Source organism: Rhopalosiphum maidis, chromosome 1, assembly GCF_003676215.2.
Source record: "Rhopalosiphum maidis isolate BTI-1 chromosome 1, ASM367621v3, whole genome shotgun sequence".
Classification (NCBI taxonomy): domain Eukaryota; kingdom Metazoa; phylum Arthropoda; class Insecta; order Hemiptera; family Aphididae; genus Rhopalosiphum; species Rhopalosiphum maidis.
Genome location: NC_040877.1, coordinates 47,612,957 through 47,630,308, shown reverse-complemented (window position 1 = coordinate 47,630,308; position 17,352 = coordinate 47,612,957). Strand labels below are relative to the sequence as shown.

General features: G+C 30.8%; 2 protein-coding genes across 4 annotated transcripts in view; one reads left to right on the top strand and one right to left on the bottom strand.

Annotated features, from left to right (window-relative positions):
* LOC113550247 (afadin) overlaps positions 1-11,326 on the top strand; it is a 62,357-nt gene extending 51,031 nt beyond the window's left edge. For 2 of the 3 annotated variants that reach the window (XM_026951977.1, XM_026951979.1), the window contains 16 exons: positions 72-311; positions 393-521; positions 592-657; positions 746-819; positions 875-993; positions 1,404-1,553; positions 6,313-6,444; positions 6,535-6,667; positions 6,753-7,067; positions 7,133-7,277; positions 7,351-8,034; positions 8,121-8,269; positions 8,340-8,442; positions 8,933-9,361; positions 10,772-10,878; positions 10,952-11,326. In XM_026951977.1, the coding sequence (XP_026807778.1) occupies positions 72-311; positions 393-521; positions 592-657; positions 746-819; positions 875-993; positions 1,404-1,553; positions 6,313-6,444; positions 6,535-6,667; positions 6,753-7,067; positions 7,133-7,277; positions 7,351-8,034; positions 8,121-8,269; positions 8,340-8,442; positions 8,933-9,361; positions 10,772-10,878; positions 10,952-11,168 (3,192 nt within the window). In that variant the 3' untranslated portion in view covers positions 11,169-11,326. The remainder of the gene's footprint in view (positions 1-71; positions 312-392; positions 522-591; positions 658-745; positions 820-874; positions 994-1,403; positions 1,554-6,312; positions 6,445-6,534; positions 6,668-6,752; positions 7,068-7,132; positions 7,278-7,350; positions 8,035-8,120; positions 8,270-8,339; positions 8,443-8,932; positions 9,362-10,771; positions 10,879-10,951) is intronic. The other variant, XM_026951978.1, reaches the window with a different exon arrangement.
* Positions 11,327-14,653: 3,327 nt separating this feature from the next.
* On the bottom strand, positions 14,654-17,063 carry LOC113547780 (tigger transposable element-derived protein 4-like). Its single transcript, XM_026948275.1, has 2 exons — positions 16,505-17,063; positions 14,654-14,721 (listed from the first exon to the last, which is right to left on the bottom strand). Exons 1-2 carry the CDS (start codon positions 17,061-17,063, stop codon positions 14,654-14,656), a joined length of 627 nt encoding a protein of 208 aa, XP_026804076.1.
* Positions 17,064-17,352: the final 289 nt, after the last annotated feature.

Genomic DNA, 17,352 nt, shown 5'->3' with positions numbered 1-17,352 from the left:
CGAATTCTATACCTAAAGAAAACATTTATATTATCGTACTCAACTAATTAGTTTTTGGTTTTTTTTTATAGGTTGCTGAAAATTTGGCCGATGAGCTGGCCCGATCTGACGGCCGTGAGATACGGCTAGAGGAAGAAGACGAACTCATGATCACATTTGTACAGCCTGAAGAAGGGTTCAGCTATGAAGTGGCTAGAGGCGTGCCCCCAGGTCTCATTGAATTTATTCAACCTCTCCAACAAGCCGGTATGTGTCGCCTGACACTTCACTCAAACGCGTCTGGACTGTGGACCGTCTATTTTTTGCCAAATGTAACGTTCAATACATTTGTTTATACTAAAATAATTATATACATCAAATACATTATAATCGATTTTTTAAATTTCTAATAGGCCCGAAGTCCGAGTGCGTTAAGTAATAGGAGTGGTGGTTATGCTATGCAAGCACCTGAACCAGACGTACAAACAATACGATTGCACAAGTCCAACAACGGAATGGGCTTGAGCATTGTGGCGGCAAAAGTAAGTCACTGTGTGTATGATTTGAAGTAGCATATGGTATTAAGTATTTTTGTTTAACCGTTGTTTTCAGGGCGCTGGCCAAGAAAGATTAGGCATTTACATAAAATCTGTAGTGAAAGGAGGCGCCGCGGATGCGGTAAGTGTATTAATAACAATACTATTTTGATTTAATATCTGTAATTTATTGCTAATATTAATTAAATGCTGTTATTCATTTTTATTAGGATGGAAGACTTCAGGCCGGCGATCAGCTTTTAAAAGTTGATGGACAAAGTCTTGTCGGTATCACTCAAGAAAAGTAAGTAACATAATTTTTCTAAATTTCCCTAAATAATTTTAAATTATTAATTTAGGGCAGCAGAATATTTGGTACGCACAGGACCGATAGTGTCATTAGAAGTAGCCAAACAAGGTGCTATACACCATGGTCTGGCTACGTTACTTTCTCAGCCATCTCCTGTCATGACTAGAGGTAAGATAAAAAACATAATTATTTATATATATAATTTCATTAATATTATTTTGTATAACACGAGAATGTTGTTGTACCTATAACCGAGATGTTGATAAAAATGCTTTTGTTGGTGATTTGTGAACAAACCCGTCGAGACGATTTAATCGATTAAAACTACTATTTCCACTTCTACTAATGATTTGTTTTTCATATCTATGACTAACTTGCTTAATATAAATCGACACATGGTATCGTGAGTCGATCGCTTTCTATAAATCATTCTCGTGTAACGTTAGCAAAAGCAAAATAAATGACTCGGCGCGTATTTCTTTCGACTAAAGAAACCTCTACTGAAATGAAATATAGAAACATCATTAGAAGGCCGACCGTGTAATATAAATTTACGACTAAAAATCACCCGTTGTTAGATTCCGTCCGTAGGGAAAGGCCAATATCTGATTATCAACCCCGCGTGAAAGCAAAAATCCCGCAAGGCAGTTTATCGATGCATGACATACACGAATGTAGCGACGAAGAGGTGATAACTACTTGGATGACGGACGTGCTATCTTTATCAGGTGAATTGTGTGTGGGTTATAGGTGTTGGTGGTGGTGGTATTGCAGGTAGAACAAATGTAGCGTGCTGCAGGGATCCCACGCAACCCCGCTTTGGGCACATGCCCTCTTCCAAACCCCCGTCCGATTATCTGTCAGTGCCGGACGTTCGTAAGAAATGCTATAAAATACCACCGGAAAACGAGCTGTGCTTGTGCGAGGACATCTTTCAACAACACCAGGCCAAGCTGATCAACTGTGACGTGGAAGACGCTAGCGCTGTCGAGTCATACAAAGACCCAGATTTCGATTCCAATGAAAATGTGTGCGATGGTATAGTCAATAACGAGTGTTGTTGCGGTGAAGGCGGCGGTGGCGATAACTGCACCGAAGGCGAATCGCTCAAGTTGTCGTCGTCTTCATCGTCACCGTCCGTCATAAGTGCCAAAAACAACCGAAATAAAGATGCTGCGGAAGAAATCGCAGGAAGTCGGGACAAGCTTTCGTCTGAAGAACGGGACAAAGTGCTCCGTGAACTCGAAGACATCGTAACGGGAAATTTCCTGACCAAAGTTCGGCGGTTTAGCCAAGACGTTCATTCGGATTCTTCTGCGGGTGACGACCATCGCTTTAGTGGTGCTGGTCAGTTGCAGTTGACCTCCGCCGCGGCCGCGGCTAGACTACGTGGTAAACGATCCAGTTCATTGGACACGGACGAGATCGTCAACTACGGTAAAGTGGCTGAGCTAACACGGAGGTTCTCCAGGTTGGGTGAGATCGGCGTGATCACACCCCGACACTACAGATCCGAACCTGATTTTTTCGGCGAGTCTGCGACTTCTGACCGTCACTTTCGTCATCATCGCGAAAACAATTTTTCGTTGTCCTCGTCATCGTCGTCCGATGGCGGAATTGGCGTTGGTGGTGTGGATGTTACGAGTAGCGGTGATGATTACGAAGTGGTCCGTCAACCTATCCGAATGGTGTTCATACGGCCTATGAGCGTCAGTGACGATAGACTGAATAACAGGAGCGGTGGCGTCGTGTTGACCGAAGTGACGAGTGACGGCGAAACCGACGTGCATCAGCAACAGCAACGTACTTTGTCGAATGCGACGCAAAACCGGCGACGGTCTTTTAGGAAGAGCGTTGCATTCGACAGTTCCTTGAGTTCAATCGATGGCAGTGGTGGTGTCGACTGTGCCTGTGGCGACGATGCAGCAGTGACCCGTTACCATCGGCTGAAGGGCGGATGTCAGCAACCACAGACCAATCTTAACTGGCAACCGGCAGTAGCTGATCAACGAGCCGCCACCGTAAATTACAGCAAGAGCTCGGACACAGTGTCCGTGTCAAAGTTTTGCCGGTCTCACAGGCGATACTCAAGTGTGGACGTGTACGACCAAGTGAAAAACGTTGTGTTTCTAGACGTAGAGAAAACGGAAAAAGAGTTTCGGGACGGACTACTAGCGAAGAAAAACCGGCGGCGAGAAGCCATCCGGGATTATATGGCCAATAAGGAGCTACTGTTGATGAAGATGAAGTCAGCTAGTGTGGGAGGCGTGCTGCGTTGGAACCAAGAGCATCAGGATACGCTCTTGGACGACGAAGAACCACCGCAGTCGCACGACTCTGACGGCGGATCGTCCGATTCATCATCTTCGCTACCGCCGCCCAAGGACGGGCTACGGAGAGTTCTCCGCACCGGATTAAAAGGCAGGCGGATTAGGAGGTTAAGAAAGTTAGAATCGAGAAGTAGCGGCTTCGCGTTGGCAGACCTCTGGCGCGTCGTCGGTAATAAAGACGTACCGGCGCCGTCGTCGTCATCGTCACAACACAGTGCTGCAGGTTGTTGTTCGTCTGCAGAACCACCCGATAATCATAATAATTCGCTGTGAGCACTGAAATACACACTTGTAACAAAAAAAAAAAAAATTGTACATATAGAAGAACGAACGAACGAAAAAAAAATTCCGCTAGCTTTTGCTTATTTTGTAGTCATAGTTTTTCGGCTATATGGCTTTGCTTGGTGTGTAACTTATGTATTGCTTTGTTGTATTTTTATGTAGCCGTATCTTAGAATTCAATAGTTGGTATACAACATAGTGTAGAACTGTTAAATTACCTTCGCACTGGCGCGTAGCAAGAAATGTCCACGGGATGAGTTTTGTGAAGGGATAATCATTAAATTAAAATTCGGAGAAAGAATTTTACTAAGTATATATACATCGTCTTTCTAGGTCAAAATGTAAGTAAAACTTCGCTTGCTGCCTAATTGAAAGAAGAAATCTATGTATTAAAGTTGGTACTATAATATAATCTTTGTCCATGTCAATTATTTTTACGAGATAAATCATCGATGAAAATATTATTAATCAATTAGTTGTTTAAATTGTTACTGCATTTTTTTAAATATTAAAATTATTTCAGTAGTGATTTCTAGGTTTATAAATATTCTAGCTTTAATGTTATATTTTACGCGTAAGCGTTTTACTTTCTTAATAATAACGAATTAATATGTTTTGATTAAATATCGATCGTGTCGTATAGTAAATACATTTATCGTGTCATGAATGTATACATTTAAAATCGTTTGCATAGCAAATGTATTTATTTTTTTTTCACCACAGCCACTGCCTGATACTTATCGTCTCGTGTTCTTTTATTGTGTGGGTAACTATTTTTTACATTTTTTACATTTTTTTTTTTTTTTGAAATTACGGTTACACCAAAAATATTTCCCGTCTAAAACAAAACTAAAAAATGATGAATTTCGCAGTGGTAATTAAAAAAAAAAAAAAAAAAAAAAAAAACATTTTCAAGTTGGATAAAATAAATGAACGATTATAAACAAAAACAAAAATTATAGCGAATTCTGTGTTTTTCGTAAAGTTTTAACGAACTATCTTAAATCATCGCGGCTGCTTTAAAAGAATAATCACCTTGAATTTGTATTTTTGTTAAAATCATGAAAAGTAATTAATAAATCATACTAATTAGTATTTGTATATATATATAAAGCGAACTCGGTGAATTGCAAAATACATATTTATTCATACAACAATCTCCTCAAACAATTTAACTATTCTTAAGGGCAAATTTTATATTTTGTAATGATTGGAATAGTAAAAGTTAAAATTCACTTGTAACATTTAGTGCCTAAAATCTAAAATATGCAATAGGATATTTGAATAATATTTATATAATTTAATCAATTTATTATTATGTTTCGTTGTATCGTGATTAATTGCATTTGCTGAGTATTATATTAATAACCTTACCATCTGCATGTTATTATATAGTTTTTAAATCAAAAAAGATTTTGTTTAAAAGTTTAAAAACTACACGTTTTTTAATTTTTTTTTTATAAATACACCATTATGGGAACTGGACATTTTCTGATCTTAGGATGATTGTGTAGAGTGAAAGCAAATAATGTTATTGGGATTATATAATACACAGCAGGGAATTATTAATAAATTATACACTATCAATTTCAATATAAATATAAGGTAAATCACTACTAAAAAATGGTATTAATTCATCAAACAGTAGATTAATTCAAAACCACAATACAATATTGTTCCCAGGCACTATATGCCTTTTCTGTTATGTGGAAAGAAAATGTCTTATCATATTGCGTTTAAATAATTATTTTATTGAATGATTGAAACACAAATCACAATTTTATCTCGCACATTACACTTAATATTCATTGTATTTAATGTATCTATTTACTTACCTAAACTTTAAGTGTACCTATCTTAATTTTCATATTTTTTTATCATCTTTATTTTTTTTATGGCTGTTATGTTAATGAAAGTTTTACGTGACTTGTATGTTTATTTATTTATTATATTTATATCATAAACTTATTAATTTATTTATTCATAGTTTTGATATGTTAATTTTTTAATTTTCAAGAAATGAAACATTTTACAAAGTATTATAGTAAAATAATAGTTTTGGTGTTTTCTTGCCTTTTAAATTTATATATTACGACTGATCCATTTATGATCTTTAAGTTTGGAGAATTTGAAATTAGGTTTGACACTTAAAAACATTTTATTTTATTTAACTTAAGATATCATACAATTTAATATTATCTTATACTCAAAAATCGAAATAGTTATAATATATAACAGTCAATTATGTATTATTATAGATTTGATTTTTTTTTATTGTAACACATTTTTAACAATTTTAATTGTATTAAAGAGGCCACCATACCAACATTTGTTTTCTCTGTCTACCTCCCCGATAATATAGGAATACAAATATTCCGTATTTCCACGATTATTGGCCGGACACATTTTTAATATTTATATTTTTTATAAATGTAATCATATTTTAATTTAAAATAATTTTGATTATTTTTAACCATTAATAACTTATTTAAAGATGTAAATATTAAAAATCTATCCGGCAAATACACAGGAATCGTGGAAATACGGAATATCTTTGTTCTTATATTATGTGGGAGATAGGCAGAGAAAACAAATGTTGGTGTAGCGGCCACTTAATGGTTTTAATTTTTTAAGTTCAGGGACCTTTGAAATTGACTTTTTAAAGATTACATTTATTAAGTATTGTCGTTTATTGATACTGTACTCTTACTGATTTGCTTTTATTTGATAAAATTGGAAAAGCTGAATGTACCTATGTAGTCTTGCATTGATTGTTATTATTTATTGAATGTTTATTTTATTTAGTTGAATGCTTAGTCAAATTATATTTTTTATGTTAAGTATGATATGATAATTTGTATTGTTTTTAAACTAGGTCCTCGTCGTATGAGCGAACGGGACTTACCGTCTCGGGTGTTGAGCGAACAACAAAACATCAACTCCAGAGGTCCACCACCTCACCATCTGTCACAAATTCAAAGTTCGAAATCCGTCCCTTCTCTTCACAGTAAGTTTTTTTCCAAATTTAAATATTATGTATAACTGATCATTTTAAAGTTATTGATATATTTTTAATACACTTACATTTTGTTTACAGGCGTTGAAGGGGCTAGCACATCCGTAACTCCCGTAGTCGGTAGACCACCTACTCAACACGAAGTATTTAATCCTGGATACAATCGCACTTCAACTACATATAATCTTCATCAACAAAATACACTTAGATCTCGGTAAAAACTAGTTTAAAAAATTATTTTATTGCGCTTCACAATAACTTATCTATTTCATTTTTAATAAAAATCATTATGTTTTTAGGTCTAGCCAAAATCTAAATGATCCTCGTCCACACTCTCAAATAGCTATTCGTCAACCATCTAATCCAAATCTCTTAAACGGAAACTATCATCCAGAAAGATCACCATCGGTACACCCAAGTGTATATCAACCACAACAGCATCCTGCATACCAACAGCATGTACAGCAACAGCTGTTGATGCAACAACAATATAATAGTCCTACTCCAGAAACAACTAGTGAACGTTTTTATCAAAACGTTAATCAAATATACAGAAACCAAGATCAAAATGGATATGGACCGTCTGGAAAATTGCCAAGTCCACCCGATGAAAGGTATGTTTGTTTGAGAATTCAAATGTATAAATTCAAATTAATATTTAATATGTAAATATTTTCAGAACTCCTAATCAATTACAAAAGAGTTTTAGAGGTTCGCAATCATCGTTGCAAAGCAGACAAAGCTCAGATGCCACACAACATTTGAAAGACAGACCAACATCTGCATATATATCTAATAAGGATAGTTACAATTTACAGAATCAAGTAAGAATATTGATCTTGTGTTTTTGTCTCATCAGTATCTGGTATAAATGTACTTAATACTTGTGGTTAACAGGGAATGACAATGCGTTCTCAATCATCACGGGATATGTTGAGACAAGATGCAAAATTGCAAGAGATGACTGAAGAAGTTCGTAGACGTGAAATGAGATCAAGTGGAGTTATGTCTCCTCACCAATATGCCACACAACAAAGACCACCACCTAACCGTGCTCAGCCTTATCACGGTTACCAGGAAGCCAAGCCTACCCCGTACCTCGGAGATCAAATAAAATCACAACAAGATATTGTTCGTTCTCAACAATTTAATCAGCCTATGAGAGCTACAATTCCTGAACCCATGCCACCTGCATACAGAGAATCACCACCACCACCTCCTCCACCACCAACCTCAACTCACCCATTGTACCAGACAAGTCCCCCACGTAATGAGCCTAACCGATATATGGCCAGTGGTGGTGAACCACCAAGAGGTGGTTTCTATCAAACCCCAACCGAGCCATCCAAGCAATATCCATATCAGGGAACTAATCCGTGGCAAAGAGAAGAAAAAGAAAAAGAAGCAGAACGTAGGAGAGAAGCTGCTAGAATGTGGCGTGATCAACAAATGAGTGAACTTGTTGCGCTTGGACAAAACAGAACTGTAAGCCAAGAAGAACAGTTGCGGGCTCTAAGGTTAGAGAAGGAATTCGAGCGTAGGGCTCAAGAAGAAGGAGAAGATGATGATGATGATGATCAAGTAAAATTAATAATTTTTAACATTTAAATTTATGATATTATTTGATTATTTATAAATTTATTAACATCAATTAAATCTTGATTTAGGAGGCGAATGAAAGAGTTCAGCAGTTGATGCGAAGTGCTCAGCAACAAAGTGATAGGAGGCCACCTGCAAATACAGTTCGGACTCCAAACAATAATTTTAGTTACATGAATGGTTCACAAAGGGGTCCACAACCTGTACCATCCAATGGGTATGCTTATATTTACTATGAATTTTAGTTAGTGCTGAGTAATAACATATTTTTTATTATTGTTTAAAAGAATTACTGATGAAAAAGAACGGTTAAGAAGACTAAAAGAAATGAAAACAAAACAAGTGGAGATGGAAGCCATGAGAGAAGCAGAATTGAAAATCAAAAGAAAGGTTTGTTATAATGATTTTAATTTATAAGGGGGGTGCGACCTCCTCAGTCCTCCCCCTGGCTACACCACTGTCTCTAAAATATAATTTTTAATTCGATAATAATAGGTAATAATAAAATATTCTTTTAATTTAAAAGTATCAGAAGTTAGTTAATAGTTAGGGTTAAAGAACTACAGTATAATCAAGTAGATTTGGTGACATGTTACAATTAAAAACACAGACTGATAGACTAGGTAACTAAACATGCAAAATGATAAAGTCTTTATTGCAAAATTACAAATTATATACAGGTATAATACTATTTAGTAAATACCTATACAGTTGTGGATATAGTATGCTAAGCCATCAAATATGTAATAGATAGCATATTAGACAAGTACTTAATATAATTTATGATAATAATTGTACAGGTTTATAGAATAAATATTAAATGCTGATATCATGATAGTCACGCTAACCCGGTTTCACATGTCTGATTTTTGTATTTCAGGAAGAAGAACTTAAGTATCAACAACAACAGCAACAGCTAATGAATCAATCATATAATAACAATACACCTAATAGATTTAACCGTTCCGTGAATCCACCTAACAATTTATCATTGGATAATTCTGGTTATGGTTATAGTTTAGCTTCACAAGGAAGTTTACCATCTCAACGACTGGACAATTTACTGGGTGGTCCCAACAACAATGATCCACCACAGCCACCTGAGCGTGGATCTTCATATGCCATCATGAGTCAAGTGGAAACTAAAGCAACACCACCTAGACCACAAGTTCTTACATCAACACCAAATGGAGTAGTAACTACACCAAATGCAAATACCACACCTAAACGTGTATCATTCCAAGATCCAACATCAATACCATCGTCACCTCCATCTCCAACGTTGGAGAAAATTATTGAAGATCCTGACGTAAGAATTGATTATTTATTAGCATTATCAATTATCATGTATATGTCCTAGCCTTTTTGTGAAATTGATCTTTTCATGAAATGGAAACAGATTTTTACATTCATAAAATTCGAAAATATTTCACAAAATAGTCACTTTTACAAGAAATTGTCACTCCAATTTAACATTGTGTAATTTTTTCACAATGTGGTAATTCACTTTGTGTACTGAATTACAATATTTAACGGAAATAATATTATTATTTTTTATAATAATATAGTGTATTTACTACTATTATTTATTACTTTCAAAACAAACACATATTTCGGTTTGACAAACTTAAACACAAATATCTTAGGAATCCCTGACCTCAAAATACAACTTGAACAAATGTGGTAGTTCACTTTGTGTACCTACTAAAATACGTTGTGGTGAATCAGTTATAGGTAGTACAAGGAGTTTATACACAAGAATAATACCTATAAAGTTTCAGATCATTTTTTAAATTTTAAGAGCATTTTTTATAATTTTTTTTATATAATTACTGAAATCTAGGTAATATTTTTATTTATTGTCATTTATACTCATAACAGAAATGATATCGTAATTTAATATCGTTATTTTTATAGTAACATTATTTTGATAGTCTGTTAAATTAATACTCTTTCTAATTTTAATTTATTTTTAAGTAGGTTTTTATATTTATTTTTAAATTTAATAAATACAATTTTTTTTTTCTTTTAGTAGGGATGTTATGAAAAGACGTGATTATTATGTTTTGCAAAAATACGATGTATTAATAATGGCCAAGAAAAGTTACTGAATACATAAAAAAAAAGATAAGGAAGATATAATGAGGGATACCTACCTACTCTAAAATAAATTTAAGATAATGATATTATAATATATTATTTTTAATATATTTCGTAGCAATGCTGTAATTTAAGAATTCAAAATTTATGACTGCATCATAATTTCTGTATGTTTGTTTTAAAAGTAGCTTAAAATGTAACAGTTGTTCAATCGTTGTCACAATTCATTTTCCTGCTCTAATAAATAAAAAATAATTATAATATTGTTAATTAATTAATATGATACACGAGTACTTGAAATCACCAAATAAATCTAATCAAATTTAATGTTTCTGTTAAATGTTGTATTTTAGTAGGTACACAAAGTGAACAATTACATTGTGAAAAAAAATTGCACGGTGTTAAATTGAAGTGACCATTTCTTGAAATATTTTCGAATTTCAAAAAGTTTAAAAAATTTGTTTTTAATTCATGAAATGTTCACTACAATTTAACACTGTGCAATTCATAAAAAGAATGATTTCATGAAGTGGTTTCAACATATATATATATATAAATATTTTTTTTATATGTTTAAATAATTAATAATGAATTAATACTTTCCTGTAATTTTTTATAGAATTTCATTGATCAGGCAGAAACAATGTTAGCATCACCACGGAGTCCAGACATTCAGTTTACCAGTGGTAATACGCCAGGTGTGATTGGATCACAAGAAGTATACAGGTAAATAAAACTATTAATAAATATTTATTCAAGTATAAGTAAGAAAAGTATAACTAATTTTATTACATTTTAGGGATCCAAGACAGCGTTTATTAGCTGAGCAACAAAAACAACAAATGTCTAACAAAGCGGGTAGTACAGTGCCAGAAAAATTAAGCTTTAAAGAGAAAATGAAAATGTTTGCTATGGAAACTGGAGAAGACGGTACACCTAAAGATAAAGTAAAAATATCTAAAGCTCAACGAGAGATTGATAACTTAGGAGCTTCAAGTACACCTTTGACTAACTAAATAATAATATTATTGAAACAATAGTTCTTAGAATCGCACTTAAACATCCCATTAAAGTTTAGTAAATTTTTTTTTTTTCATTAAAGGTTTACTGAAATCTTAATTATTAATTTAAGAGTATTTCATTTTTTTTTTTTTTTCATCATCATATTATATTTAATAAGTACATTTCTTAAATTTGTGATTTATTATAGTTGAATATTAAACTATAGTTTATTTTCTATTATATTGTATTGTTATATTGTTGAAAGTAATAGCGTTTAAATTATTATCGTTGAATAGTTGTACCATCGTGTTTTAATTTTAATTTTTACCGCTTTATATAAAGCATCACACTATATTTTTTCGATCATGAGTTTCGAACAATTTCAATCACTAAATTGGTTCACAAATTATTCAAGATCTACTTAGAGCAATACATTGTATACAATATATTTAAGGATTAATATTGTTTAAACAATCAAACATTTCATATTATTATTATTATTATTATTATTATTATGATCATTTTAATTACTATTTTTTTTATATATACTTTTAATTTATTGTAAACTCTTAGTTAAATTTTTTTATTTTGTTTTAAAAAATTTATTTGAGTTGAAAAAAATAGTAAAGAAATTTAAGTAAAAAAAGTTATATTATATAATTATAAAATGTTGTTTGTACATTTTTGTGTAAAACGAATATAATTTCGATTTCTAAAAGTATTTTATAATATTATTATAATATTACTGTATTTACTATATTATATTATTTATTATTCAATTTTATCAATACTATTGTAATTATTATTATCAAATGTAAAAATACAAAAAAATTATATATATATATATATATATATATATATATATATATTTACATGATATAGTTAATATTGTATATTTTTTTAAGAATATATCATTTTTAGTGTTTATGTTGATTTTGTTTATCATTTTTGTTCCTGAATTAGCTTTAACTAACTTTCATTACTTTTGATAAAGTAGTGTCTATTAACTAGAATTAAAAATACCGTATTTTCATATTGAAGCATATCAGATCATAAATTACTGCATTTGAAGTTAAAACATTATGTCACTGTAAACTACATATAGTGATAATATGTTTTACTGAGATATGATTAAATATTATACATACCAATATGCTTATGACTGGTTGCAATAATTTACTAAAACGTAATAAACTAAACACAGACCACTAAATCATGTTTAAGAGACCTTTAACTTAATTTAAAATAAATTCATTAAATTTTTGGTGATTGTTTATGTAATTCATCATTAGTGTCTTAAATAACAAAATTGTTTTTCTATTTACTAAAATAGTAAATAATATTAACATTTTTTTATTATTTAAAATTTTTGAAATTATAATGAATGTATAAATTTTATATATTGTACAACAATGTGTTTTTTTTTTTGGATCATCATCTTGTGATGAAGTAAATGGCTTTAATTTTCTTATTTTTTGAGGAAAGGATGGGATTTTCTGGTTTGAAAATGGATTTAGTTGGTACTTTGGTCGGTCAAAAGTAAAAATTTCTAATATTTTGATTAATATTCGGGACAAACTAACAGAAATTGTGAAATTTTAAGATTTTGGGCCAAAAAGCTAAAAAAATTATCACAAGATCTTACAAAGGGTATATTATGTCTGTATAAAAATATCAAAAATATATGTATCTTTTTATATGCATTTGAAGTTCAAATTTGAACAAAATTATATATTTGAATGATGAATAAGAAACAATATTTATCATACTGTTATAATTTAAAATTATTATTCGTGAGGAATTAAGATATTTATGTTTATCAGTATTATATATATTACAAATTTTACTTTACGCAATGACATTTTCAAAATATTTATACTATGAACCTATTGAGTTATAACATAACACCTATTCACTAGTGTAGACTGTTGAGTACGGACATATAAAAATTATCTAAACAATTTAAGATAAAGATAAATATAAAACGTTATAGATAATTAAATAAATAAATTCAATTTTTCTATCAATTATAAAAATAGATATTATTAATATCTATATGTATGTGAATATGATAATTTGGCGCGATAAATAAAGTATCTTAGTTATTTCTCAAGATCTTAAAACTTAATCGGCTTATTTATTTTACTTTTTAATTAAGTAATACATACGACAGCAACAAAGAATAAATATTACATTAACAACACAACTCTGGTACAAGCAGATAGTAGATAGTAGATATGTACAACTGTGGTGTGCGATTACCAAAGCAAAGGTAGGTAGGTAATAAGTAATAACTTTCATTTTTTGGAATATCATAACTCATTAGAATATAGTAATTTTAACAAAATAATAAATATACAAACAGTATATACACCACAAAAATTCACCGAATTTATCGTCATTACCTTTGCATTTCCACCATATACAGTTTAAACCACCGCCTATATATATTATTTATATCCTTAGCCACTATAGGCTATAATATTATGCGTTGTGGTTATAAACAGTGTATTACAAGAAATATTAATGTAAAGAATCGATAAGAAATAATGACAAAACATATTTTTGTTATAAAATTGAAAATTGAAAATATTTAATAATAATCATATGTATTAATATATTATTATCTGAAAAAAAACTACAGGAACAACTTGTTACTTATTGGTTTTAACGAGTTAAATTTAGATTATTTTACACATTAAGTTCAACTAGTTAAGTTACAAAGTTAATATGCATTAAAACTAACTAGTTACGTTAGAAAATTACTTAAAAAGTAGCTTTCTAACTTAACTTGAACATTCTAACTAGTTAGTGCCCAGCTTTGGTGATTACTCTGAATACAAATGGTTATTTAACAGTTTTATTATTTACATGGCAAAAACAAAAAAGGCCTATATGATCGTATCTTATGTGGTCAAATAACGAAAACATATACATTACACAATACAACAATACAACATAATAGTATAATACTTCTTCAATAAAAATATATAGTATAAATACCTATAACAATAATATGAACAGGCGTTGTCGCTAAAATATAATATAATATGTTATGACATTTTGGCAACTTATAAGTGAATGACAATAATAAATGCAATATTTTCCTTAAAGCAATATCAAAAAACCAGACTTTGATATAATACTTTTTAAAAGTATTTGGAATATTTCACAAATCTAATATAATATTCCAAATATTTTTAACTTATTTTTATTTTACAAAAATAATAATTAATGATATTTTATTTAATTGTTTATTTTTTCAGTTCAATATTTATGATTATGAATGAACAGTGCCGGCGCTAGGTATTGCAGGGCCCTGGACAAGGTATTAGCCATTAGGTACGCAAGAGTATCCCATTCTAATATTATACATGTGTGATGTGTAGTATAGAATAATAAATGTATAGACTTATAATTTGTTAATTTAAATTGTAATTATATAAAATGTCAATTTGTCTCACGGTATTAAGATGATAATTAAAAATTGTGTGGCTCTTTAACAAGAGCGGGGCCCTGGACATTTGTCCCATGTTCGTCCCCTAGCGCCGGCACCGTGAATGAACACTGAACAGGTTTATGTATATTGATAAAATTATATATACACATACACATTAGTTATAAATTATATCAATCTAAATTGTAATATTTGTAATTCATATAAATATTAAGTTTGGTGAGTAGATACATTTTTCATGAAAATTAATAATGAAGATATTATTGATATTTAATACTGTATTTGTTAATAGTGATTATAATACTAGTACATTTATCAGTGTCAGTTAGGAGTAACAGAAAGAACTGACCAACGTAGTAACTTTTAACGTGTTTTACTGTATTATTTTAAATAATATACAATTAACAAAAATCATATAATATCAAAGTAAAAAATAAAAATATTAAAATATGTAAAAGAATAATAGTTATTACATAGTTAATTAATTATAACGGTCAGTTTATCAGTTATTTCTGTTACACATTGTACCTGTATGTATTTATAAAAAAAAAATTAAAAAATAAATAATGAATCAATATTTATTTAAAATTATATTACACTTTAACATTAATATATTTTCGAATTTTTTATAATTCATCCTACCTCTTATTTTTAAATAACAGGCCATATTAATGCTAAATATGTGTTCAACCGTGCCATCGTGCTAGGTGATGGTGTGTTAAATTTAAAAACACGTTTTTAAATGTGGGTGTTTCATTTAGATTTTTTGTTGGGCTTTTTGATAAAAAGTTAGTAATTTTTGCCCCAAGGAGAGAATCGGAGATCCACTTTAGATTTATTTTTTGACCAGTCAAAATAATTATTTATATCATCACTCATACCACTGATACCATTGATACCCAGTTTCGAGCATATTTTAATTTTTTACTATCTCACTGTATTGTGTACCTAATTTAGATAAAAATAATATAAAATAAAATAAAATATTTGACGTTCGAGTATTCTTAAACGCGATATATAGTGAAAAAATGAGATAATTTAGAAAATGTGGCTGGACGTTAAAAAGTAGGTATTCAACATCCTGTAGAATATCTACTTGTAAAAAGTATTTAAAATACTGTATTCGGAATACTACCCATAACCCATTACTCAACAGTCAAGACTGCAAAAAACATATCTACTCGTAATATCATAAAATGTGCTTAGTTTGTTTTATAGGTCTAACACTCTGACGTCTATGCGTACAGCAAAACAGTAAGTACCAACTTGTTCACTTTTATTTGATCGACAATAACCGTATAAATTCCAGTGTATAATACTGTATTTTTTTTTTTACTAAATAAAACGTTGTGTATGATACGCGGTTACTAAAGCACAAACATCGCAACATCTGCTAGCGAAATACTGCCATACTGGTGTAGTCTAGATGCGACGAGTGGTGTGTGATTTCAGACCGAATGGTCTGGCTAATGTCATGTCAATTACTATTCAAATAAAATAGATATAGCCGTGCGCAGACGTAGAGAAAAATATGCCCACGAGTTATGTACATTTTTGGCAAATCTGTTTATATCTAACGCGTGAAGTCGGAATAAAGAATTTATTAAATATATAATATGTATAAGCTCTTGTTATGTCGAATAATCTCGAGGTGGATAGAAAGGTGGGTCCGAGATAATGGGTTTTATAAAAAATTTAAAAATAAATAAATGAAGAATGTATGACATATAATTTGAATACTTTAAATACAAAATCAAAAAAATAAAACTTAACTATGACATTTAATTATTTTTTTCTTAAAGAAATCCGTTATTAAAGTTTGTTTGTTATTGATTCTATTTTCAACGATGTTTTCTAAAATCGATAATGCGGAAAAATCGCTATCTTCCATACCCGTAGTTGTCTCGAAAAAATGTCTCAACGTTTTTAAAGCGTGTTTAACTTGTCCAGTTGAAACTGCAGTGGCTTCCTCCTCTGTTTGTGGTTTGCTTTCTTTTACATCGATGTTTTCAATAGTTTTTGATAAAACGACCGTTGAAGGACTTTCCCCATTAACTGTTCGAAAAACTACATCATGTCTTTTCTTCCAATTTGTAAGCCAACCATTACTGGCTTTAAAATTAGTGTGTCCTAATTGTTGTGCATATTTATTTGATTTTTCGAGTAAAATCTTTCTGCTTACTGGTATGTTTTTATCTCGGCACTGAGTGAACCATTTTAATAAGCAACTATCGATGTCCAAATAAGGAGTCGTCCTCATTTTTTTCACATTTCCATTGTTGAACTTCAGGATTTTATCTTTTTGTTTTATTATTGACGATAATGTATTTGGCGGAATGTTGAATTCTTTAGCGATTTCACATTTTTTACGGTCACCTTTTTCGACTAAAGATATTAAACGAATTTTGTCCGAAATTGGAAGCACATTTAATTTACGTTTAACATTTTCCATCTCGTTTGTACCGTATGACCGTGCGCGCACAACCACTGTATTAAATGTACTGCACAAGAATTGTCTGATATTAGTGTTATTACTATAGTAGAACCTTGTGTACACGAGATAACGAAAAACGATTAATTTTATGTCGAGTTATCGAGAGTTGAACGTTACTGAGTGTAATGATAGTTTCGAGGGGGATTTAAATATAGTCCGAGAATTCGAGATAGCGATATTCGAGATAAGAAAATAAATTATGTTCAAAAAGTTATGATTGATGTAAATATAATATATTACATTATTC

Bases quoted from the DNA above. Each gene is read 5' to 3' on its own strand.
- LOC113547780 (XM_026948275.1), bottom strand. From the start codon at position 17,063: ATGGAAAATGTTAAACGTAAATTAAATGTGCTTCCAATTTCGGACAAA. The intron at 14,722-16,504 runs GTATGGAAGATA...AAACCTGTTCAG, and splicing joins TTTTTTCGAGACAACTACGG to TGTTCATTCACGGTGCCGGC.